Source organism: Hydra vulgaris, chromosome 03 (assembly GCF_038396675.1).
Source record: "Hydra vulgaris chromosome 03, alternate assembly HydraT2T_AEP".
Lineage (NCBI taxonomy): Eukaryota > Metazoa > Cnidaria > Hydrozoa > Anthoathecata > Hydridae > Hydra > Hydra vulgaris.
Window position 1 is genome coordinate 1,995,202 of NC_088922.1, and position 27,484 is coordinate 2,022,685.

At 30.5% G+C, this 27,484-nt stretch overlaps 1 protein-coding gene across 1 annotated transcript in view; it reads left to right on the forward strand.

Moving 5' to 3' along the window:
• Positions 1-715: 715 nt before the first annotated feature.
• The window catches only part of LOC100202956 (transmembrane protein 135), a 44,715-nt gene continuing 17,946 nt past the window's right edge, over positions 716-27,484 (forward strand). Inside the window, exons 1-6 of the mRNA XM_065792048.1 lie at positions 716-991; positions 9,482-9,609; positions 14,026-14,152; positions 14,484-14,549; positions 25,106-25,152; positions 27,087-27,128. Of these exons, the coding sequence (XP_065648120.1) occupies positions 848-991; positions 9,482-9,609; positions 14,026-14,152; positions 14,484-14,549; positions 25,106-25,152; positions 27,087-27,128 (554 nt within the window). The 5' untranslated portion in view covers positions 716-847. The remainder of the gene's footprint in view (positions 992-9,481; positions 9,610-14,025; positions 14,153-14,483; positions 14,550-25,105; positions 25,153-27,086; positions 27,129-27,484) is intronic.

Sequence of the window (27,484 nt, forward strand, 5' to 3'; positions counted from 1 at the left end):
TATTACAGATTTTCAACCAAAAATAAGGTGTTTTACTACAGACATGTAATTCTGCAGCTACGCACATGTCTTCATATATTTTCTAAGCTGTTCTTAAAAAACTTTCTTTTATTATATAGATAATACAAACTTAAATTAATTAATAACTTGTCCGCATAGCCAGGGCCGTCCTGTAGAGGTCTTCCATGGGAGGGGGGGGGGTTTGTATATATTTTTTGCCAACTAAAGACACAAAAAATGCCCTCAATATTTTCAATTTGCCAACTATAGTTCAAAACTTGTTCAATGTGCCAACTCAAATGCTTATATGACAGCTGTGAAAGGGGGGGGGGTCAACACCCCCTACACTCCCGTTCGGGACGGCCCTGCACATAGCATTTGAACTAAAATACAAACTTCATACGTTGTCTTGTTGCATGCATCAAAATGACACCCTCAATTTTTCACCAATAATATAAGCTTGACTGTCACTGATACAAAAAGAGCTGTCAGTTTCCTGAACAAAATTTCGTATAGGTTTCAAGTAGCTTGTTGCCTTATCTGTTTATTGTTTTTGAGCACGTGTTCAATGATCTCTGAAGTATTAAATTATTTTCTATATAATATTATAATGTTATTATAAAGATCAGTGGCGCTTGCTGCACAAAAAAGGCTAAATCGGATTAGTCAGTCGACACGTTGAGATACAACGCCGTTGTCAAATAAAATCCGTGTTTGTTTTAGTACCGTAAAAGTTGATCTATAACGGAGTAACGGAAATTTGCCCAGGAGTTATGATTTCAAACTTTAAATCATCTTTTGAAGCTTTTGAAAAACAAATATAAGTTTGTATAATTATAAAGCTTATATGGCTGGAACTTTATCGAAATCTATATCTTGCACATGCTATGAAGTTGGACATACATGGGATAAAAGTTGCGTTAATAGTACAATTGAGTTATTTTACGATTGTTTTAAATATTCTTTAAAGTTATATACTCCTCTATACGCAGTAAGTTATTCATTACCTTTTTTTTACTTTTTTAACTTTATTTTTATTTTTAGTAAAATTGCTGTACATATGTTGTATATTACTTTGTATTACTTGCTGTTACTTTGCTAATACTTGCTTTACTTAGATTGTATCACTTACATTGTATTATGGTAAATATAGCAAGTACATATTGATTAATTGCTAGCAATTACAAACTACTATACACTTTGTAGTCGCTAGCAAATACAAATTGTTTCAGTTTATCCATTACAAAAATTTATGGTTTTTGTTGTAATACCCAGTGGTTTCACTCATTGAATTTTACCTCTTGCAAAATTCACCAAACTTACTTGCTCTTTGTAAGAATAATTTAATTTCAGCTGTTTCATTATCAGATCTTGGTATTGATGGCTATTATGCTTCGATTCAAAAAGACTAAAGTAGTTGAATTGTTGACCTTGACTTATTCTTATGTATCAATTCACATTATTGTCATTAAATCAGGTTTGAATCCTCTGACTATACTTTTATGTGCTTTTACTTTTATGTGCTTTCTTTACTTCATCATCTCATCCTTCCCAAGACATTTTGATATTGTTTCTGATCAAATTTACAAATTTTCTTTATCCTTTATTTAACATTGTTGTTATTAGTGATTTTAATGCTAATCATACTAAATGCTTTGACTCTTGGTTTAATGATCCTGTTGGCTACAAAGCTCAAGTTTTATTTTTTCTGAGTTTTTTGCTTAGATTTTGACATCAGACTCACCTTATCATCAAGCTTCTTACTACTAACTAAAAACTAGCTAGGATTCTTCTTTTGATTTTTGTCTAATTGCAATCATTTTTTGTTATCTTTTATACAAAAACAACTTTATGGAAAACAAATATCTTTATATTGCAAGAAATTGATACAAAAAGGTATTGTCTGCATTTGTTATGCTGGATTCATAAGCACACATGATACCGTGAATCTGGACATATTCATAAACTTACATGATACAGTGAATCTGGACATTTTTTTTTTTCAATTTTATGATTCACCTCCCCAAGGCCAAGAAGGCCACTACAGATGAGGAGGCTACTTGTGGTTATAACCCTCTCTCAACTCTATAACTCCGAAACACGAACCTTGTCAAACAAGGCTGCTGGGCGGAGAAACAAGTTGAGTGCGGTACTACCAGGGGTGTGGTGGGAATCGAATTCTAAACCTCTTGCTTATGAAGTGAGCGCTCTACCAATACACCACTGCCGCATGTTCATAAGCCCACATGATACAGTGAATCTATGAAAATTCTGACAATTTTTCAATCATTTTTTTCTATTAATGTTGTTCATGATGGAATATATTCTTCTTCATTTCCAGTAACTTCTGGGTTACCACAGGCTTCTATTATTGGTCCTGTTTTGTTTCTCATTTATATCAATGATCTTCCAGATTATCTTACCTGTAAAATGGCTCTGATGTAAATTATTTAGCTTTAAAATATTTTCTGATTTCAGTACTATATTCTCCAATCATCAAGTTATCACACTGAGTGACTTGACTCTAGTGTAAGTGACTCTGCAGGCATTATGGCCCACAACTTTTACCTTTCTCAATCTCTTACACAAATAGTTAACTATACAACTCCCTTTCCAGACAATCCAAATCATTTACCTTCTCTACTCAACTTATGTCTTGTTTCTGATCTTATTAAGTGTTTAGTTTCTCCACGTTCATCCTTAGGTGCTTCTGATTGCGGTTTGATCTTTCAAAATCTATTTTCTCATTCTTCTTCATCATCAGAATCTCCTTACCATCAGTCCTCTTATAACTACCTTAAAGCTGATTGGGACTCTTTCTGTGATTTTCGTCGTGATGGCCCTTGGGTAGAAGTCTTTTGTCTTCCTGCTGACAAATATGCTTCTTACATAACTTCTTAGATTCAGGCTGGCATGGAATCTTTTATTCTCTCTCGACAATTCCGAGTGAAGCCTTACTCTTCCCCATGGTTTTCCTCTTATTGCGCTGTTGCAATTTCCAATTGTAACCATTACTTTCATATCTATCACCAAAACAATTCTCCAGAAAACAGATGTCTGTTTACTACTGCTAGAAATCATTGTAAAAAGGTTTTGTCTAACGCCAAAGCCCGCTATTCTTAGGTCATGAAATCTCATAATTCATCTCAAAAATTAGGCTATTGTGATTTCTGGAGAATATTTAACAGTATAATAAGGCCAAATCTGTTATTCCACCTGTCTTGTATGGTTCAGATTTTGTCACCTCACCTAAAGACAAAGCTGGGTTGTTTGTGAAGAACTTCTCATCAAAATCATCTCTTGATTCGTCTAGTTGCGCTCTACCTGATATTTTTTTTTTTTTTTTTTTAAACATCTTCGCTTCCAACAAGGCTGCAAGCAGCCACTAATTAAAGTTGGAAGTTACTGAAAGAGAAAAGATAAAGATTGTAGAGCAAGATAACGATTGACAGACGACTTAAAAGATTGCAAATTATATGAATCAGGAAAGCAAGATGAAGGAAGCAAATTCCAAAGAGCTGATGTTCGAGGAAAAAAACTAGACGAATAAGCGTTTTTGGAGCACTTAGGAACAGTCACAGAAAAAGGATGACACTTAATTGAATGACGAGTGACACGAGAATGAATTATAGTAGATGGCACAAGAGACGCTAGCTCTTTAGAGCAGTGCCCATTATAGTATTTGTAGAAAAGAGAAAGAGAAGCAACATTACGACGATGTGATAATGGTTGGAGGTTGGCTGCAAGAGCAGGTCCAACTATGTTTACAACGCGTTTTTGCACCTTGTCTAAAAGAGAAAGGGCATCATTAGAGGATCCGCCCCAGATATGGCAACAATATTCCATACAAGGCCGGATTTGAGATTTATAGAGATAGAGAATAGAATCCGAAGTTAGAAAATGACGAGCTCGATAAAGAGATGCAACCTTAGCAGATGCTAATTTTGTAACTGATTTGATATATGGTTTCCAAGAAAGATTAGAAGTAAGAGTTAATCCTTGAAGATGAAGAGTAGATGACTCATCGAGTACATCACCGTTCATAAATATAGGAAGATCTAAATTATTGCGATAACGATTGGCTGAAAAAAATTGAGTTTTATCTGAATTAAAGTTCACCAGCCACTGTGAGCCCCATGCTGTAGCAGGAGTAAGATCCTTTTCAAGCTCAAATGCCCCCTCCAAGCAATCAGAGGGTGTTGGTTTCTTATCACAACAAGAATAAATGGTAGTGTCATCAGCAAACAATGCCACCTTAGATGAAAGAATATCTGGAAGATTGTTAATGTAGATTAAAAAGAGTATAGGGCCAAGGATAGAATCTTGAGGAACCCCTGAAGTTACAGATTAAGAAGAAGAGTGTTGTCCATCGAGGACAACTTTTATGCTACAATTGGAAAGGAAGGATTCGATGATCTTAAAGATGTTGCCGGATACACCATAAGAAGAAAGCTTATGGAGAAGACCAGCATGCCAAACTTTATCAAAAGCTTTTGAAATGTCGAGAGCGATGGCCTTAACCTCTCCACCTTTATCTAATGCACGATAAAACCTGTCTGTTATAACTGTTAACAAATCAGCTGTAGAACGAGAAGATCGAAATCCATATTGATGGTCAGAAAGTAAGTTATTAGATTCAAGATGAGAAATTAAGTGTTTGTTAATTAAAGATTCAAAAACCTTGCTTATGATAGGAAGAAGACTAATAGGACGGTAGTTAGACGAATCAGATCGCTCTCCAGAATTTTTGAAGATAGGGATAACAGATGCCGCTTTCCAGCAGGCTGGAAAACAAGACTCTGATAAGCACTTGTTGAATAGTTTTGAGAGTATAGACGACAGCTCCGAAGAACACTTCTGCAATACAATAACAGGTATGTTGTCCGGGCCACAAGCTGTAGAAGAGTCGAAGCAGGAAATCACTTTAGATGCAGATGCTGGAGTGATATGAATGTCAAGCAATGGATCAACCTGTTTGTTGGCAATATCAGGTAGAACGCAATTAGTGGAATCAAGAGATGATATTGATGAAAAGTTTTTAGTGAACAATTCAGCTTTGTCTTTAGGTGAGGTGACAAAGTCTGAACCATACAAGAGAGGTGGAATTATAGATTTGCCCTTATTATTGATACTATTAAAGATTCTCCAGAAGTCACGAGAGCCTAATTTTTGAGAGGAGATACGAGATTTCATGACCTAAGAATAGCGGGTTTTGGCGTTAGACAAAACCTTTTTACAATTGTTTCTTGCAGTAATAAACAGACGCCTGTTTCCTGGAGAATTGTTTTGATGATAAATATTGAAGTAACGGTTTCGATTGGCAATCGCAGCAGCACAGTGTGAAGAAAACCATGGAGGAGAGTGGGGCTTGACCTAGAATCATCGAGAGGGAATGAAAGATTCCATGCCGGCCTGAATCCACGAAGTTATGTAAGAAGCACATTTGTCAACAGGAAAACGAAAGATTTCTACCCAAGGGCCATCACGAAGAAAATCACGGAAAGAATCCCAGTCAGCTTTACTGTAGTTGTAAAAGGTTTGATAATAGTGGGATTCAGGTGATGAAGAAGAATGAGATATTAGTTTTAGAGAGATCAAACTGTGATCAGAAGCACCTAAGGGTGAATGTGGAGAAACTGAGCACTGACTAGGATCAGAAACAAGACATAAGTTGAGTAGAGAAGGTAAATGATTTGGGTAGTCTGGAAAGCGAGTTGGAAAGTTGACTATTTGAGTTTGGGATTGAGAAAGGCAAAAGTTGTGGGCTTTAATGCCTGCAGAATCACTGACACTAGAGCCAAGCCATTCAGAGTGGTGAGCATTAAAGTCACTAACAACAACTATATTAGCTGTTGGATAAAGAGAGAGGGCTTGGTCGATATGATCAGAAATAACATCATAAAGAGTGCAGTCTTGAGATGAAGGAGAGCGATATAGAACAAAGAGAAAGGCAATAGAGTGAAGTGGTGCTAAACGAAAGCACATAAAAGAATAGTCTGTGGATTCAAACCTAGTTTCACGACGAATGGGTGAATTCTTACGAATGTAAATGCCCAGGCCAAGCATGTGACTATTGGAGTCTTTACGAATTAGAGGCAGATAACCATCAACACTAAGATCACAAGATGAGACAGCTGAACTCAAATTAGTCTCACAAAGAGCAAGTAGGTCTGGTGAACTTTGCAAGAGATAAGACTCAACAGAAGAAAAGTTGCTTCGAAGACCACAAATATTAGTGAATGATAGGTTTAGAGAGCTTGGTGATGATGATGGTTTTTTGTGTTTTATAGTTTTTGGTACTTTATTCATTTTAAATTAGATTGAAGAACTTGACTCGAAGCATAGATAGTACTCAGAACACTGTTTAATAGCCCAAGCAATTGTCTCATTACTACTAATAAACCCTAAGCCGTAACAAAGGGCTCCAAATGTGGCCTCCGCAATGCACACCAAAAGTACAAACAGGGACACCATCCATGCGCAACATGGCACTGTTAATACTTTGATATTTTTCAGCTGTTGATGGAATCAGCCTCTCTGAGAGCTACCACAGAGTTCGGGAAACCTGACTACCAGCCGGCCTCATAACCATAAAACTGAGTTTTAGAGCTGTACCCTCATTAGGAGATAATAGAATGAGTTGCCTAGTCATAAAAACAGAGACACAAGCAAAACCCATGCATTGAGTCAAGAAGATCCAGCATTCAACATCCTAAACTGGAAACAATGTATTAAAGTACATCTGCGCCAGCCTAATAGATGAAGAAGGGGTGCAAGGCTGGTCAACAGATAGAAACTGTTTACCCCTTAAGTCTTTGCCTAGGAGGCCTTCTACAAGACAGAAGCTGGGTGCATTTAACATCTGCCCAAGATGAGTATTTTTATCGAGACACCATCTCTAGCCTTTACTCAACCAAGAGCCTTAAGGCAGGGGGTGTTTTAAATCGGAGTTAGCATCTCCTAGCCTTTGCCTAAAAAGGTGTATCCTACAAGGCAGCAGGACATGAAGCCAACAAACATATAGCCAACAAACAGGTTAACTCATTGCCTTATGTTCCTACCACTCGAGCTTCTGTATCTAAAATGATTTCCTGCTTAGACTCTTCTACAACTTGTGGTCCAAACAACATACCTGACATAGTCTTGCAGAAGTGTTCTCTGGAGCTGTCATTTATACTTTCAAAACTATTTAACAAGTGCTTATCAGAGTCTTGTTTTCCAGCCTGGAAAGTGGCATTTATTATCCCTATTTTCGAAAATTCTGGAGAGAGATCTGACTTGTCAAACTACCATTCCATTAGTCTTCTTACTATTATAAGCAAGATTTTTGAGTCTTCAAAGAAGCACTTAATCTCTCATCTTGAATCTAATAACTTACTTTCTGATCATCAATATGGATTTTGATCTTCTTGTTCTACTGCTGATTTGTTAACGGTAATAACTGATGGGTTTTATTGTGCATTAGATAGATGTGGAAAGGCTAAGGTTATTGCTCCTGCTATTTCAAAAGCTTTTGATAAAGTTTGGCATGCTGGTCTTCTCCATAAGCTTTCTTCTTATGGTGTATCAAGGTTCTATCCTTGGCCCAATACTTTTAAATTTACATTAATTTTAACTCAGATAAAACTCAATTTTTTTCACCTAACCATTATCGTTGTTATCTAGATCTTCCTATGTTTATGAATGGTAATGTACTTGATAAGTCATCTACCCTTTATCTTCCACAATTAACTCCTACTTCCAATTTTTCTTGGAAACCATATACCAAATCGATTGCAAAATTAGCATCTGCTAAGGTTGCATCTCTTAATCGTGCTTGCCATTTTCAGGAATCTATTGTTTATCTCTATAAATCTTAAATCCGTCCTTGTATGTAATACTGTTGCTATATCTGGGGATCATCCAATGATGTCCTTTCTCTTTTAGACAAGATGCAAAAATGCATTGTAAACATAATTGGACTTGCTTTTGCAGCCAACCTCCAACCATTATCACATCATCATAATGTTGCTTTTCTTTCTCTTTTGTATAAACACTATAATGGGCACTGCTCTGAAGAGCTAGCATCTCTTGTGCCACCTACTAAAGTTCTCATGTTACATGTTATCATTCAATTAAGTCTCATCCTTTTACTGTGACTGTTCCTAAGTGTTCCAAAAATTCTATGTATAAATAATCATCACAGTATCAATTAAAGTACAAGTTAGAGAGTGAAGTATAATAATTCAATATATTTTGAAAATAATAACTACACTTTTTGTCATAATAAACTGAAGCAGTAGCTTACTGTATTTGTTACTTATTTTATAATTTCTCATTTCTCAAGACAGAACCATAAATAGCTTAAGGTGTTTTTTAGACTAGTTTCATATAAAAAACATATTTAATTAATTTTCTATAATAAAAACTTAATCATCTGTTATTTATTTATATTGGATAAAATTCCAAAATAAAAAAATAAAAAAAGTAATTTCTCACATTCATATTTTTTATTCATATCTGTTTGTTCATTTGTAAAATTATAAAAAAATCCACCTCTAAATTTTTAACAAAACACTCTTTAAAATGTATTTTATTAAAAGAAAAAAAATCTGTTTAAAATATATACTTGATTCCCAAACCTCCTTATAGTTTTTTGGTTTTTTAAGTTTTTGTAAAATAAAATTAATATTAATTTTATCTAGCTTTCATTGCTTTTATGGAAAACTAAACAGTTAAATTTTTTAGTTTGATTACCTTAATGGTTGCACAATAATTTGAAAAACAAAACTAACACCAAAAACAAGATGGCCACCAAACAAAAAATTTCCTATAAACAGCTGATTTTGAAATAACCATATCTCAAAAACCAAATTGATAACTGAGCTGAAATTTTGTAAGTCTAGACTTTTGATGTATATTTGTTCCATGTTTGCAGAGCATTTTGAAGAAGTTAATGAAAGATTTGAGGTGTTACATGCCTAAAAATTAGTCACACTTTCTCATAAAGTTTTTCTCTTTAGCTAAATCTGTATTTTTTAATTTTACATTAAAAACTCAATTTTTTTTAAATCAATTTTAACATTGTTTTTAAAGGGAATTCAAACATTTATGAAAACAGAAAAATGATTTGACATAAATTTAATTGTTGTTTTTCTAATTCAATTTCTTAATAGATGCTTTTAGTTGAAAAATTTTCAAGAAACACATTTTCTTACTCAGTCAAAAGTGGGTATTTTTTCATACCCAGTCAAAAAGTGCTTTAGGATTCTTGAAGTATTCTACTAGGTTACTTAATAAAAAAAGGTAATGCACCATGCTTTTTACTCATAAGTGGCACACAATAGTACAACTAAAGCTAATATTAAACCCAGCTAACCTCTGCTCATATTATTTTTTAGCCCGGGTGGATGGGTGTTGCCAAAAAAAAAAGATATTTATAATCACACAATATATTTTTCATATGACACCATTTTATAGCAATCAAAAATTTATTTTTTAGGCATCAGCTGTTTTGAGTGGTAAAAGATTAGAATATTTCAAGAAAAAATTTATCAGAGATGTTTTACAATCATCACTTTTCTTAGGATCAAGCGGAGGTTTCATGATATTCTGCTTCTGTGTTTGTAGGTACAAATTCTGTATAGTCTGTTGGCACAAGTGTGTTGCTTTTACATACAAACTCTGTTTTGTTTGTAAAGTAAAAGTGTATAATTTGTTTTGTTCTCTGTTATTTGTAAGTAAAAAATAGCTAATCATTTTGCATGCATTATAAACTTGTTGAAAAAAATTTTACTTCATTCCAAAAAGTATGCATCAGGTGATTAAAAATCAGGTGTCTAAAAGAAAAATAATGAGCTTATATTTGATGGTTTCAGAATTTTTTTATTTTGTTTCATTTTTTATCATGTATCATTCAATTAAGTCTCATCCTTTTACTGTTGAAAGAAGACTACTGAAGATGTTGGAAGAAAAAAAAAAAAGTGTACAGTTTGTTTCATAGGATAGCTTGTTAATATGTATGTAATGCTGTGTTTTTTCATAAAATGCTTGTTAGTATGTATGTAATGCTGTGTGTTTTTCTTTCAGATTACTAAAAAAGTTAATTATAGTTTTTTTTTAATCACAATGAAAAGAACAAGTTGAGGTTGTGTTAATCATCCTGATAATTTTTGTTTTTGTTGAAAGGTCACTACAAAAGAACGAATTAAGTCAAGAGACTCAAACTGCATACCATTACTTTAGCATCAAACTTTGTAACCAGGACAAAAGTTGGGCCTCTCATAAGTGCTGCACATCAAGTTATTACGGGTAAACACAATAAAAAAAAGTTGCTTTTCTATATATCCATGGTGTGGTGTGAAATGACCAATCATGAATCTAACCAATATGATTGTTACTTCTGCATGACCAATGAAAACCAAATCAGGTATAGTGTATCCAGGCTGTCTGTCGGGTCTGAAAATAGTCTTGCATAATGCTAAGAATCCTGTACCCATTCCACCAATGTATCCAAATACTACAAGTGACTAGAATACCGATGTAGGTCCGTGTGATGTTGAAGACCAAGAAGGTGCATCTTATGACAAAATGCACAAAATTAAACCACATTTTTAAACCCAGGCTGATTTTAATGACATTGTAAAATGCTTAAACTATCCGAAGAAATGCAGAGGTTTTGAGGTCCTGTCTTTAGGAGCAAAAACATCTGCTGCCTGGAACCAATGTGAGTCATTTTTCCAAAAGTTGAAACTTGACATGACACTGTCCACATTATATGCCAAGGAAAAAATCTAGTTAAATGAAGTTTACTTTAATATTTTTAATTTACTCACATACTTTATTAAACTTATCCAGTTGAAAAAAACCTTTAAATGTATAAAACAATTATTCATAAAAAATGAAATAAATAAATATTTTTAGGGTTATACCATGCAACTAGTTTATATGGTTTTGAAGATTAAGAAATATTAAAAAAAAAAAGGTTTAATTTAGAATATTTATTCTAAAAAATAATCACCTTTAGCATATTTGTTTATTTTCTCATCTAGAGGCTAGCTGAATTTAGCTTGCTTTTTATAAGTATTGCATTACACTCTAAAAGTTGTACCTTTTTTTTTGTTAGTGAGTTTATATTTTTTTATTCTGATTCACTCCCAACAAGGCTGCAAGCAACCACTATTGAGTTGGGAGTTACTAGAAAAAAAAAGAATAGAGTTATAGAGCAAGGAAACACTTGAAAGAAGACTTAAAAAGTTGAAGGTTGTCAGAACAACATGAAGATGGAAAAGAGTTTTAAAAGGGAAAAAACATGTAGGGACAGATACAGTGAAAGAATGAGATTTTGCTGAATGAAAAATCAAGCAAGAATGAGTTTTATTTCATGAAACTATAGATGATAGCTCCTTTAAGCAGCAACCAGTATTTGTAAAAAAAAAAAAATAGATGCAACTTTGTGATGATGAGAAAGAGGCTCAAGCTTAGCAGATAGAACGGGTTTAGACCTATATTAATATAGGAATGTACTGTCGACATTCCTATATTAATATAGGAATGTCGACAGTACTGGGATAATTGTTTGCAGTAAATAACTAAGTTTTGTTTAAGTTAAAATTTACAAGCCACTGTGAGCCCCAATCTGTTACAAAAGTGATATCAGATTTAAGATCGGTGCCTGTTTTAAGAGATTGAAAAGAAAAGACCTTTTATCAAGACAGGAGTATAAAGTTTAGTCATCAGCAAAAAGAGCTACTTTAGATGTGGTGTTGTGGTAAAGCGCTCGCTTCATAAGCGAGAGGTTCCGAGTTCGATCCCCACCACGTCCCTGGTAGTACCGCGCTCAACTTGTTTCTCTGCGCAGCGGCCTTGTTCGTCGAGGTTCGTGTTTCGGAGTTATAGAGTTGAGAGAGGGTTATAACCACTATTAAGTAGCCTCCTCATCTGTAGTGGCCTTCTTGGCCTTGAGGAGGTGAATAACAAAAAAAAAAAAAAAAAAAAAAAAAAAAAAAAAAAAAAAAAAAAAAAAAAAAAAAAAAAAAAGATGTAAGGTTGTTGGGAAGATCATTAATGTAGATAAGAAACAAAACAAGACCAAAGATAGAACCTTGAGGTACTCCAGAAGTTACTGGAAATAAAGAAGAGTGTTGCCTTCCAGGATGACTTTACTGAAGCGGTTAGAAAAAAACAATTTTATAACCTCAAAAACTTTCTCAGATACACCATATGAAACATGCTTTTGGAGAAGACCAGCATGCCAAACTTTGTTGAAAGCCTTAGATCAAAAACCATATCGATTGTCTGACACTAAGTTATTTGATTCAAGATGGGATGTAAAAAATTTGTTGATGAAAAACTTAAAGAGCTTGCTAATAACAGAAAGAAGACTGATTGGACAATGATTGGAAGGGTCAGAATGTTCTCCTGAGTTTTTGAAGATTTGAAGCAGATGCCATTTTCCAGCAGGCAGGAAAACAAGACTCAGTCAAACACTTATTAAATATTTTAGAGAGAATTGAAGAGAGATCTGGAGGACAATTTTGTAAGACTATGACAGGAATGTTGTCTGGACCACAAGCCATAGAAAAATTTATTTGAGATATTACTACAGCAAAGGAAGCTGGAGTGGTTTGAATGTCTAATAATGGGTTCAACTATTTAAATAGAATAGAAGGAAGAGAATGGCCTTAAGATTCAAATTAGTAGAAAAGTTCTTTGCAGATAGTTCTTCCTCATCCTTGGGAGAGGTTTTAAGATCAGTCTCATTAATGAAAGATTGAACGCCAGACTAACCCTTGTTAATGATGTTGTTGAATATTTTTCAAAAATCTCTAGAGCTTAACTTCTGAGATAAGGTGCAAGATTTAGTGAATCCAGGAGGTTACATAGGTGGAGCGTTTTTCATTATTTCAATGATTAGGGTTGTCAGAAATTTGAGTCGCAAAGTTAACTATCTGAGTAGGAGATTAAGAAATGCAGAAGCTATTAGCTTTAGTGTCAGCAGGATCAGTGGCATTAGAGCCAAGTCATTCAGTGTGATTAAAGTCACCAATAACAACAATGTTGGCAGAGGGGTAAAGAAAGAGGACTTTGTCAATTTGATCAGAAATTACATCTAAAAGAGTGCAGTCTTTGTAAGAAGGCAAAGAAAAAAGAACAAAGAGAAAGATGATAGAGTGAAGAGACGCTAAGCGGAAGCACATAAAAGTATGGTCAAAGGATTTAAACTAGATTTCACAACAAATAGGTGAATTGATGCATATGTATACCCCCAAGCCAAGCATCTGACTGTTGGACTTTTAATTGATCTGACTATTGAAGTTGAAAAACAAACCTAGGAAGCCTCCTACTGACAGAAACTGGATGCAGTTAACATCTGCCTAAGATGATTTTTATCCAGACACCATTTCTAGCCTTTACTCAACCAAGAGCCCCAGTGCAGAGAAGTTGGAGTTTGGTTTTCCTAGCTTTTCTCTACAAAGCACACCCTACAAGGCAGCAGGGCATAGGGCAGGTTGTACTGGGTTACATGATGCCAATAGCAGGGTGACCGGCAAAAATAATTAAAATTTAAAATAAATTCAAAACAAAGCTTTAGTAATCAAAAATGACCTAGAACTTTCTAAAACTTACTTTGAACTACACTTCGTAGGTTCAAATTAAGTTTTAGTAATAATAATGAATAAAGATTAAATTCTACAAATGTAATTAAAATAAATTTAATAAGTTTTAAATTATGTAGCATCCATATATATGTTTTGTTATGTATATATACCTTTAAGAAAGCCAAAAATGGATACCACATCCAGAAAAGTTAAAAATGGGTATAACATTGAGGTAATTAAAATAACGAGTATAACATTTAAGAAAGGATTAAAGTAACGAAAAAATTTTTTGGAAAATAATTAAAATAATGTAAAAGTGTCAAAAGTTTAAAAAATATTTTGTGATAAATGTAATTAGAAATATTTTTTTAAACTTTTTTTTTTTTTAAACTTTTTTTGCTTTGTTTTTGTTTTACTCAAATTAATTAATTTTTTTTTTAATTAGGAAATTGTTTGGTTGTTTCAACATACTTTCTGTTGGATTTCTACCAGGGATCATTAGTGCATATTGTGCTATACTTATTGAAAGAAAATCTCGAAGAGGTGCGCTAGCTGTATATATGCTTAATCAGGTATGTTGAAGAGAAATAATAAAATCTGTTGTCAGCTCTGTTGGTTAGAGCGTCAAACAAATTTTTAAAACCCAGACTGTTGTGGAATACTATTTCAAATCCAGTTGCCAACAACTCAGCGCTTGAGTAGTACTTTAGTATGCAAAAGTGTTAGTCAATAGCAGGTGCTACTTTGGTTTAGTCTTTATGACTATTTGTGGCTGTTCCTATGCTAAGCCAAAAATATCTTCAGACACATTGTATAGCATAAATTAGCATGAATTTAAAATAAATGATAAATAAAATGAAGTTAAAAAAATTATGAGCTGATTTAAGAAAACCTTTTCTTTAGGCAATGGAAACATGTTTTAATATGCTTAAAAGTTCTGGTTATGCAAGAGATCTTCCTTTTGGAGAGGTAAAATGATTTAAATTTATTTAAAATCTATTTAAAGAAAGTCAAAATCAAAGATTTTGTCTTTCTAGATGGTCATGATCTCAAGAAGTTTTTAAGGTATGGAAAATATTATATAATATTGTAAAACAATTAAACTTATTAGGCCAGATGAATAAAAAAAAGCAATTGCTTTTTCTCAGTAATTGGTCAGTTTTACAAGAAAACTTGAGCAATTTTTCTCAAACTTTTATTCATGTAAAGCTGAACAATTACTCAGCGTTTTTGGAGTAAATTGCTTAGCTTTACATGAATAAAAATTTGAGCGAGTTAGCTAAAATTTTTATTCTCGTAAAGCTGAACAATTACTACAAAAACGCTGAGTAAAAGCAATTGTTTTTTTTTTTATTCACCCGGTCTATTAGATCAAATAAAAATTTAAAAGTTTTTATTGTGAAAGTGGGGGGGGGGGGGTGAAGTGGAGGGGGAGTTAAAGACAGCAAGTATGTACGTGTTTTTCTCTTGCTCTCTATCTCTTTATTATTATCATTTTTTTAACAATTGAGTTTTACGAGTTTAAAAACCAATATTATGTTATGCAACAGAAATATTGTATAAACTTAAAGTTTTTTTGTTTTTAATGTTTTGAATATTTATGCGTTGGGGAAAGAAGGGTTGATTTTTTTTTTTAATGATTTGGGTTGTTTTTATATTAAATAATGACTATGTATGCAGACGAGAAGTGGGGAGGGGGGGAGGAAATTGCTAAAAGCATTCTTAGGGGAGGGAGATCCTAAATCACTGTTACATAATGTAGAAATGTCAAATTAACTTAAAGTTTTTTTGTTTTTAATGTTTTGATAATTTATGCATTTAGGAACTAACTCATACATTAAATTTTCAATTTTATTAGATGTAAAAAGTTGCTCAACAAATTTTGTAAGAAAGATAAAAAAAACTTATCTGTTACAGGAAAAATCTAGATAACAAACATTAGAAATTTGAGATTCTATTATAATTTAAAACGTTTTAAATATGATTCTGACAATGACAAAACACAAATCCAAGAGTCCTGAATTTGTGTCTTGTCTCTAACCCTAGTTTTTGCTCAGTTTCTCACTAAAACTTATTTTTTACTGTTTTCCCAATCACTCTATGATTGCACTTATTATCTTGAAGTAATAATAAAAAGAAGTAATAAAGAACTAATAACCATTTCCCTTTGACTATGTTTTGATCATCTTAAACTTTTATCCCATAATTCTTCAAACTCACCATTGCACTTCTTACTATTATCTTAAAGGAATCCCCAAGCGCTTAGATAAGTTGTGTTCATATCTGAAATAAACCTTAGAAAATAAATTAAAAAAATATCTGAAATAAACCTTAGAAAGTAAGTTTAGAGTTAATTAAAACTTACTAAAACAAATTATTTATCAAATTATTAAAATAGCATTTCAGCTTTTTTGTAACTTTGCTATCATAAGTCTAACATGGCTTAGAAATGGATAAGCTTACAGTTCTGCTTAGTTTTTTATTTTAATAAAAATATTTGGTTTGTTTTATGAATTGTGTGTTCACCATCAAGGTTTTTTTTAATGATTTAGTTTATGCTTGGGTTTACCCTTTTGTGATTGAAATAAAATTGTAATAAAGCCTTTTTACTTCATTTCAGTTTATGAAGCACTTCATTTCTCAGATTTCATTTTTGACTAAATAAAATAAATAAACTTTGTATATTTTTAACTTCCAAAAATATTATTTTTAGTTTTTAGATTGTTCTTAACAACCCACAGTCGTATTCACTTCTCTCCATTATACTAATGAAGTATTCATATTCACTTCTCTCCATTATACTAAGAAGCATTCATATTTACATTCAACTGTTATAGTGTATTCCATTGAACTGTTATAGTGTATTCCATTGAACTGTTATATTGTATTCCATTGAACTATTATTGTGTATTCTTAAAGTTTAAAAAAAATTCTAATAACAATAGCAAGTTATCATCAAAGTTTTTTTTTTTAAATAAAAGTTTTTTTATAACTAACATATTTAAAAAGAGAAAACTCAATCACCTTAACTTTAACAACTTATTTTTTATTTTTTTTATTATTTTATTTATTTGTTATTCACCTCCTTAAGGCCGAGAAGGCCACTACAGATGAGGAGGCTACTTAAGTAGTGGTTATAACCCTCTCTCAACTTTATAACTCCGAAACACGAACCTTGACGAACTAGGCTGCTGCGCAGAGAAACAAGTTAAAATTTTTATTGACATCAAAGATAAATGCCTTAACCAGACCAGATTTCTTTTGAAAAAATAAATCAACAACCCAAAACTTTCCTTAGCAAAAAACAATATGGCGTTAGAAATGAAAAAGTTTTTTGTTAATATATCAATGATTAATTTGTTTTGGTAAGTTTTTTTTTGTAAATGAACTCTAAATTTTCTAAGGTTTATTTAAAATATAAACTCAACTTGTGTTGGCACTTGGGGATTCCTTTAAAGCTGGACGGGTTTTCTTTTGTGATTTTTTTTTGTGACAGTCCTTGGGCTGATGTCTTTTATCTCTACTCTGATAATTGCTCCTCTTATGTAATCTCCTGAATTTAGGCAGGCATTAAGCTTTTGATTCTTCTCAGCTGATTTTAGTCAAGCCCCATGGTTTTTAGTTAAGCCTCATGGTTTTCAGTCAAGCCTCATGGTTTTTAGTCGAGCCCCATAGTTTTTAGTCAAGCCTCATGGTTTTTAGTCGAGCCCCATAGTTTTTAGTCAAGCCTAATTGTTTTTAGTCAAACCTTATGGTTTTTAGTCAAGCCTCGTGGTTTTTACTTTTTTGTGTAGCTGCTATTTCTTAATGTAATCATTTTCACAAAAATTTCTTTTTTATTATTGCAAGAAATTGATGCAAATGGTACACTAAGCTCTATTATTCTGTATTTTTTTCTCAAAAGTTTCAAGAAATTTTTGTAAAATCTTAAGCAGTATCATTAACAAAGTCTAACTTCAATCTCTAATATATTGGTTTGATCTTATTACCTCTCCTATAGATATAACAGAACTACTTGCAAAAAACCTCTAATTTGTCTTTTGAATCTAATGACCACACTCTACTAAAATGTATACAAATCGATTAACAAATAGAAGTAAAAAATTCAACATTTAAACTATGAAAAGTAAAGTTAACTAAATTCAAAAGAAGCGTTTTTACAAACACAGAAGGCCTTTCATATAAAATCTTAAGCTATGTACAAAATTAACAAATATGAAAAATCTTTAATAATTTATATATTTACGGTAGATTTATAATCATATGTAAAACAAGTAAGAAAATAATTATTCTGCATTTAAAAACAACAACAACAGGGAAATGACACAATGATCATCATTGTGTCATTTCCCTGTTTTTGCAAGTGAACTTTATTTATAAGTAGCAAATTCTCATTAGAAAGTTTTAATTTGAAAATAGGTTTACTTTTATGACTTTTGTAAATATGCTGATCAAGTTTTTTCAAACCAGTACTTGTTCTGCATGAATAGATTTATATATTAGTTCTTAGGTTGTTTTTTCCAATGTATGTTGCTTTTAGACCTCCTAGCCACGGTATTTTACTTTCATGGCTGGCTAAAAAAAATTCTGACCGGCTAGCTGATGGCATGAGAGGCTAGCCTACATTTTTGTGGCTGGCTAGCCGCCTGATTTTTTTGGCTGCTTAGCTGGCTATTATATATATATATATATATATACATATATATATATATATATATATATATATATATATATATATATATATATATATATATTTATATATACATATATATATATATTTATATATATATATATATATACATATATATATATATATATATATATATATATATATATATATATATATATATATATATATATATATATATATACATAGCTGATGGCATGAGAGGCTAGCCTACATTTTTATGGCTGGCTAGCCGGCTGGCTAATTATTGATTACTTCAACATTGTGTTTCACCATCAGTAGGTTCATCAAATGAATCCTGATGAACCTACTGATGGTGAAACACAGTGTTGAAGTAATCAAAAATTAGATAAGTGTTTTTACTAATTTAATTTTATATTGCTATGCAGATGTATATATATATATATATATATATATATATATATATATATATATATATATATATATATATATATATATATATATATATATATATATATATATATATATATATATATATATATATATATATATATATATATATATATATATATATATATAGTATAATAATGACATATATACAAGTATAATACTGACAGCATTAACCAAAACAAAACAAACTTTTGCATATAATAAATATTCATATATGAAATTAATCAAAATGAAATAAAAACATAAATAATGTCTTAATCCAAAAAATGCAAGACTTAGCTCATAGACCAGCATTTGGATAGTTATCGTGTATGAAACAAACTGCATTCATTCGAAATGGTGCCAAGGAGGATCTCTTTCCATTCAAAATTAAACCAGTCATACTAAAAAGGCATTCAACAGGTACACTGCCGATGTTCAATGCAAGATAAACCTGAAACAATAGAAACTATGTAAAATAAGCAACATTAAACTTCAGAAAAAAATTAATGTTTGCTGTTATTTTTGTCACTAGTATTAGTTTAATGTCAAAAATAAAATTATCTTCTACCTTGGCTATGGATGGTAGAATAGGGAACTTTTCTGCATTATTTTTCCAAAATAGCAAGGCTGGTGATTGATTATCACAAATGGTAAGATAAAGATTTATTTCAGCTTTCAACCCATTGTTATTCTCTAATATTGCTCCAGAGTTTAGTGAAGATTTTGCAGTTTCCTGTAATAAAGTCAGTCTAAGTTTTTTAAAATCCTGAGCTGCGTTTGAGGTTTTACTATTTTGATTATTGTCAATTTATGACGCAGAGAAGTTAATCTTTTTATCGGTTCCTATTTGTGGTAAAATGTTTGAACCAAATAAAGAAGTTTTTATTTTGTCATAGCTGTTTTTTAACAAAATTTCACATTTTTCCTTCGTCAAAACAACATCACGAATTGCTGGATCAAAACAACACGCTAATTCAACTAAATTAGTAACAACTAACCGTTTCTCAATGCATTTTCTAACTAACTTTTTATATTGTTTTATCGCAGAAGAATTTGTGACTTGAACAATGCAACAATTTTTAATTTTAGTTACCATGAGTGGAAGGCAAGACAAATTTGGTGTTCCCTCGCTAACAAGTAGAGTCAGTTCTTGAAATGGAGATAAAAAATTCCGCAGTTCTTGCAGAAGTTCTAAATCTTCAGGAGATCTAAGATAGATTCAATCATTTCCAAGGTACTATTCCATCTTATTGGGACACAATTTTTTAAAGAACTGTGCTCATGACTTTTTATGACATCATTTTTAGCTTGTATGTCAAAATCTAGAAGTAAATACTCTTCAGAATACTCTTCAAGTGAACTCTCATCAGCTTGACTAACAGATTTAGTTAGCTGTGTTTGTGGAAGAATGCTTACATTTTCAGTTTCAATTTCAAAATCCAGAATTGGATCCTCTTCATCAGCTATTAGCTCGTCAACATGAGTTGTAATTCTTTTGAACAACTCCTCGTCTTTCACAGTTTCAATTTCATTCGATAGCATATATCCCTTAAAATGTAAAGCTTTTATTACTTCTTTGCATTTGCTTACTAGTAAAGTTAATTCTGGAATTTTTTTTAAGCTATCCGAGGTTAAAAGCAGATGAATTCCATGTGCGGTGCATGTTATACGTTCATGGCCTAATAGCTTTGATAGTTTTTTCATATTAGCTCCACCATCAGTTGTGTTAAATAATAAAAAATGCTTATCTCGAGGTAAAAATTCTTTTAAAACAGTTATAACAAATCGATAAAGTTGCTCAGAAGTGTGCGACTCCACTGGCTGAACAGCCAATGTGAAAATTTTAAATCTCCAATCATGCACAACACTTAAACGAATTCCAAAATAAGGTAAACGATTACGCTTGTCAGTCCAACCATCCATCGTCAAAGTTCCACTTACACATGATTGTAGAACTTCTAAGACTCTTTGTTTAACAGAAGTATAAACATTTTTTAGGGCAGATCCAGATATACAGTCAGATGATGGAGGCTGAAACGCTGTATTTTTTGAACAAAAACTTTTAAACCCAGATCTTTCAACTAGTGAGTCCAAATAATCGTATTTTTACGTTATCCGGGTAATCGAGTATTTATTTTTTTAATTACCCGGGTATCCGGGTAAAGGAAAAAAAATTTACCCACACCATGTTGTGTTAATTAAATTTAAAATAAAATGCAACAATTTTAGTTTTAAATCTATTTTTTATTTAAAAAATAATACTTTAAAAATACAAGTTTGTCAATCGTTTCCATTTTCAACTGATTTCGGGTTTTTGTGACAAAAGCTGAAGCTACCGAAAACACTCTTTTACTTACTGTTGACGTTGGTTGTATTGTCAATAATGCTGTAAAAAGTTTTCCAATAGAATCACCTCGTTTTGAACAATCTTTCTCCCACAACTTCATTTCTTTTTCCAATGTGGATTTTCTCTCATTATTTTCTTTCGGAACAGTCATAATTAATTCATTTGTTTTTTGGAGTTCATCATAATTTGAAACCAAACCATTATTTGAAATTATTTCTTCATTTTCAATTGTTAACTCTGTATCCATCTGTGTGTTTGCAGGATCTTCATTGAACAGCCTTTTGAAGGTTTCTTTAGCCAATAAATGAATAGAACTTTTTTTTAAATAAGTAAAATGGCAGGTAATCTCTGGTTTAGGATAATTTCCAGATTGTAAAAAATGCAAGAGTGATACAACATCCTCATTTCGTCTTTCTTCAATTCTTTTCTTCAAAGCAGTGAACATTTCCATGGCTAACTACGTATTTGTTTCTTTTAGTTTGTTTAGCAAAAAAATGCATACTCCTTCAGCTTTTAAAAGATTATTATTATCTTTACTGAGCTCTTTAACAGCAAGCTCAACCGGTTGTAAAACATGTGATATTTCTTCTAAAACTTTGATATTTTTTTGTGAACATTTTTGCTGATCTAATTCCATTAGAGCTTTTTGTATACAATCGTATATTTTTATGAAACGATTTACCATTGGTATTATTGAGTTCCATCTTGTTTTGCAATCGAGTAGCAATCGTAACTTTTTGCCTTCTTGATCTATTATATTCTTGATCTATTATATGCTTTTCAAGAACACTGCTCCGAACTGAAGAATATTTGAAAAATTTAATAATTTTTCATGTTTCATCAAGAATTTTGCCAATGTCTTCACGAAAGATTGGTAATTGTCTAACTAAATCATTTTGGAAATTTAAGTTACCATCAAAAGCAAATGCATCAGCTACCTCATCATTTTGTTCGGTAGTTTCAACACAATCATCATCTGCTAAATTTTCATCATATTCTAAATTCTCATCATCTTGGAAATTTGTATCAATTACCTCATCATCATTCGTAATTAAACTCCCACTTTTTTTATAAAATACATCAAGTACAGCAAGATGTATAGCATAGTTGTAGCATAACTGAGAAAATGGTAAAATATTTTTCCCATATTTTACCATGACTGATGCTCCATCATGTGTGGATCCGACGATATCATTATCCATTTCAATTTCATAATCTTTAAGTTTTGCTTTTACCAAATCGATAGTGGCATTTGAATCACAAGAACCTATTATTGCAGATAGACCCAAGACTACAGGTGGCTTTGTTGCTGAATGAAGAGTGATATTCATGAACCTTCAAACGTTTATATCACTCCATTCATCGATTTTTTTTGCTCTAATAACGACGCTATTAATTCTTCTTTTTTTTCTTTATAAAAATCCATTATATATTTCATTACCGTTGTTTCACTTTTTGGCATTTTATAATTACGACTTGCTACGAAACCCCTAATGGCTTCAGATGAAGTAATTCCTTTGATGCTAAATCCATCTTTTGTAGCACATTTCGCCAATATTTCATTCAATGATTCTCGACTTATGAAATTTATTATTCCATTTCCAACTGATTTTGTGTTTTTCGAAGAAGACGCATCAGTTTCATTTGTGTCGCCCAAATTTCTTTTTTGTAAAGATATGCTATGTAATTTTAAATGATTAATCATTCCAGTAGTATTAGATCCCGGACGTTGAATTATAGATTTGCATATGTTACAAACTGACTCCGATTTCTCTTTTTTTGTAAAATATTTCCATACCTCTGATTTTTTCGAAGACATTTCTGGGTATATGTAAATAAATCACTAAAATAAAAAATCACAACATAAAAATTGAAAATTGAAATTTATACGTATTTAAATATGCATTTATTACTTGAAATTTAGTACATTTTACTCAAACACTTCACTTACCAAAGGCAGCTATATATATTAGAAAATTAAGTATTTATTTTATTTATTTCACAAATTTTTTTTTAAATATTTCACTTTCTTGCAAATTTTATGTCGTACAACTTCAAATTACAAATGTTATTTATTTTATGTAACTTAGTTAAAAAAAAACTTTTGAAACTTAGTTAAAAATCAACGGTTGCTAAGCAACTTTATTATAGAAGTAAAAGAAGAAAAAACGGTAGAATACCGATACTCGATTGATTAATAGTGAATGAATGAAATAGAAAATGAATGTACAATATTTACATTTTTTTGTTTAAATATTATACTCGATACTCGAAAAAAATATTCCGAGTAGTCGACTACTCGGAACTTGCTTATAAAGTATCAATTACTCGGGTACTCGGGTAATCAATAATCGTAATTGGATTCCCTACTTTCAACTGAACTAAATGGCTTAAGATCTAAACACATTAACAGACAAAGATCTCTGTTGAATTCAAATTGACTTTGTGCTGGTTTATTATTTTGTACAGTGCGGACCCAATTAGTAATTTTAGAACTAACTGGTTGCTCAAAAGTCTTTCCATGTTTAAAAACAGCATGGTTTAGATGGTTACCAGAAGATGTCATTGTTGAAGTAACATATACCTTTGATAATCGACCTTCATCGACACGTGATTGCTCTTTGAAACAGTATCTGCAGTACAACTGATTATTAAATAAATAATTTTGATTAATATGGTTTCTTGAATCTTTCAAGATTAGTTGACCCATGAAGTCCCATGCTTTGGATGTAGAAGCCCTAGATTTGCTGTTGGACACAGGAATCCATCTCAGATCCTTGAGCAAGCAAATTGTTCCAGTTTTTTTTTCAATAGAAACAAATTTATTTACTCGTTCACGAACTGTATATAAATATATATATATATATATAATACAAACAATAATGATAATTCGGACCTTTAGAATGATTGTTTCTTTTCATTTTAAAATTTAAATTGTGAAGATGACAACTTTTCTTTTTTTTTTATGATAAACATTGACTACTGTTTTCGGACTGCAAGAGACTTTTTTTTATAGCGCGAAAATTAAGGTATTCGAACATACGGTATATTAACACGAGACTCGTGGAATTCCATGGTTAAACCAAAAACTATATTACGAAGAGATTGGTGATAGGTGATATGATAAAATTAAAAAAAAAATTGGACATAAACTAATTTAAAGATTTAAATCAATTAACTAACTATGATTTTAAAGGCTGGCTATGGCGACTTATTTTCATAGCTGGCGAAGGCATTTTTCACAGCTGGGTAAAAATAAAGCAGTGCTTGGCGACAGCTAGCGGCTAATGGCGGCAGCTTGCAGATCTAGTTGCTTTCCAATGTGTGTGTGTGCGATATTTTATATATATATATATATATATATATATATATATATTTATATATATATATATATTTATATATATATATATATATATATATATATTTATATATATATTTATATATATATATATATATATATATATATATATATATATATATATATATATATATATATATATATATATACACACACACACACATATATATAATAATAATTATTATTATTATATATATATATATATATATATATATATATTTAAACAATTTTAAAATGTATTTTACAAAATAGAGTGCTCAATGTTTTTAAAAAAACAGAACAATTATAAATTAGTAGAAAATCACTTGACAAAAATTTTTCTCATTTTACACTGTGTTTCATCAATCATTTCTGATGAATCTTTATTGATGAAACACAGTGTAAAATGAGAAAAATTTTTGTCAAGTGATTTTCTACTAATTTATATATATATATATATATATATATATATATATATATATATATATATATATATATATATATATATATATAAATATATATATACACACACACACACACACGCACATAAAGTTTTTTACTTTATAATTTATTTTTTGAATGAAAAAAAATCTTAAAGAAAACCAATATAAACTTAATTGGAATTATCAACAAAAATAACTGTTTTAGAAAGCTTAGAAATAATTTGTTTTGAATATATAAATAATTTCATGTTTGAATTGTTTTGTTATGAAGGGTTGCATATGTGTGATTTTTTACTTTCTTTTTTTTTTAATTATTAGGTATTTTTATTTGCTGGATCACTTTCTATTACAATGTACTTATTCAGGTTAGCTTTTTGTTTAAATTCTTATAATTATTATTAAATTGAGCCACTAACTTAATTAGATGCCATTGTGCTTTTTGGTTTATAATTTCCATTGTGCATATAACAAAATGTACTGCACTGTAAAATAATGTGTAAAAATGCCCAACACTTAAAAAAATTTAAAGTGTTTGACCAACAACTTTTAATGAAAATGAAAATACTATCTTATTTTTTTATTCTAAATATACATTTTTTTGTTATTTTAACTAAAAAATATATAATTTATATTTATATCTACTGTTTATAAAAATTATTTTTATTCTATATATTATTAGGTATGTATTAATTAATTATATATTAACATAATCAACTCACTAAATAATTTTTAACTTTATTTATTCAAATAAATATTCATTTTTTTCAATATCCAAAGGGCTGAAGTCAGAAGAAAAAAAACCCTAAAAGGGTTAAAGTCAGGCTAATTCAAGTCAGGCTAGTTTAAATCACTCTTTTTGTTTTAACTTTTGAAAAAATAATTTTACCTAATAGTTAATTGAAATTTTTTAAAAAATCATAGAAAACATTAAAAAAAAAAAGAAAAGACAAAAACGGTTATTAATCAATAATCTTAGTTTTTAAAAGTTGTTTGTTCATTGAATCTTGCAAAAAAAATTTAGTATTTGTGAGAATCAACACAACTATAAACTATATATAGTAACCATTATTAATACAAAAGTTGATATTAAGTATATATTAGATTGGCCTTTAAAAGAATTTAAAAGAATTGGTCTTGTTTTCAAATAAAAGAATTCTTATTGACAACAAAGATAACTGAACTACGAGCATATATAGAAAAAGGTCTATTAACAAAATACTTAAATTTTACCGATATTTCATACAAAATTATGATGAAAACTTTATTAGATAGGCTTTATAAAACTAACAACAAATAATTTACATTCTGATTTAGTTAAACTTGAACATATTCTCCAAAAAAATCTTTATACAACTAAACTAATTGATTGCCTTTTAAAAACCTAAACAGACTATATAAAAAAGAATATAAAGAAATTATCGATTTCTCAAAAATAAATGAATTTAAAATGCTGTATATTGGTAAAATGTAAAAACAATATCAAAACAAAATAAATAACTCATGCAAAAAACATTTTAAAACTCTTCATATTAAATTGGCATTCTCATCCTTTAAATTAATACATATTTTTCAACAAAAGATAAAACTCCTCAACATCTCTGCTCAAATGTCATATAAAAATTTGTGTGTAAAAGTGGTAATGCTTGTTATGTGAGTCAAACCACTCAACATTTGAGTAAAAGAATTTAGGAACATTTAAAATTACAAAACTTCTCATATAAATCAACATATTTATTCAGTAGTTATTTTAATGTAAAAGTAGTTATTTTAATGTAGCCAATAAATACTCTTTTTCAGTTTTAGACTACACTCAAACTTTGCATCACTTAAAAATCAAAGAAGCATTACACATTAAGTGGGAAAAACCTGATCTTAATAAACCCAATCTTAATAAACTTTAATTACACGCTATCACTCCAGCTCTAATTGACGTTTTCTATTGCTCTATGACGTATGTATTACACTAATTATCTACATTTTCCATTATTCTATGATGTATGTTTTCACGCCTTTCATGTTTTTTTCTGTTTGACTAACGAATAAAATTAATGTTTGTTTTCACTATATACTAAATAGCTTTTGTATTTAACAGTTTTAAACTTTGAAATGATTATTGTATAATCAAACATGTTTTTGAATTCAAATTCAAGATTTGGTACCCTGAAGGCAATAAATACCCTTACATTTTGAAATATAATTTTGAATTTAAAGTAGGCTGTTAGAAATTTGGTACCCTGATGGTGGGACTGGCTATGTCTAAAAATTTAATGGTAAATTAATTCGTTTTCCTAATTTTTAGATCAAATAACTTACCAGATGGTATTATTAAAGATATTTTGCAGTAAGAAATTTTTTTTTTGTTTTTTTGTTTTGTATATGAAAAACTTATTAATAAATGGTCTATTACTTTATTTTTTATTTAAAGACATTTTTTTTAATAACAATTTTTATTTTCTTTTAAATTTGTTATATATTTGCTGTGTATTCTAAGTTTTTTATAAAATAATACAAAAAATTATCTTTATAAAGCCAATGCAAAGCAGTAGTTACGAAACAAAATTAAAAAGCAACACAGCCAATAAAATGAACTCTCTTGTGATTATTATAAATAAATTTTTTGCTTTTTATGATTATTATGAATACTTTTTATGATTATTATGAATACTGTTTTAATTACAACAACATTCATAATTCATT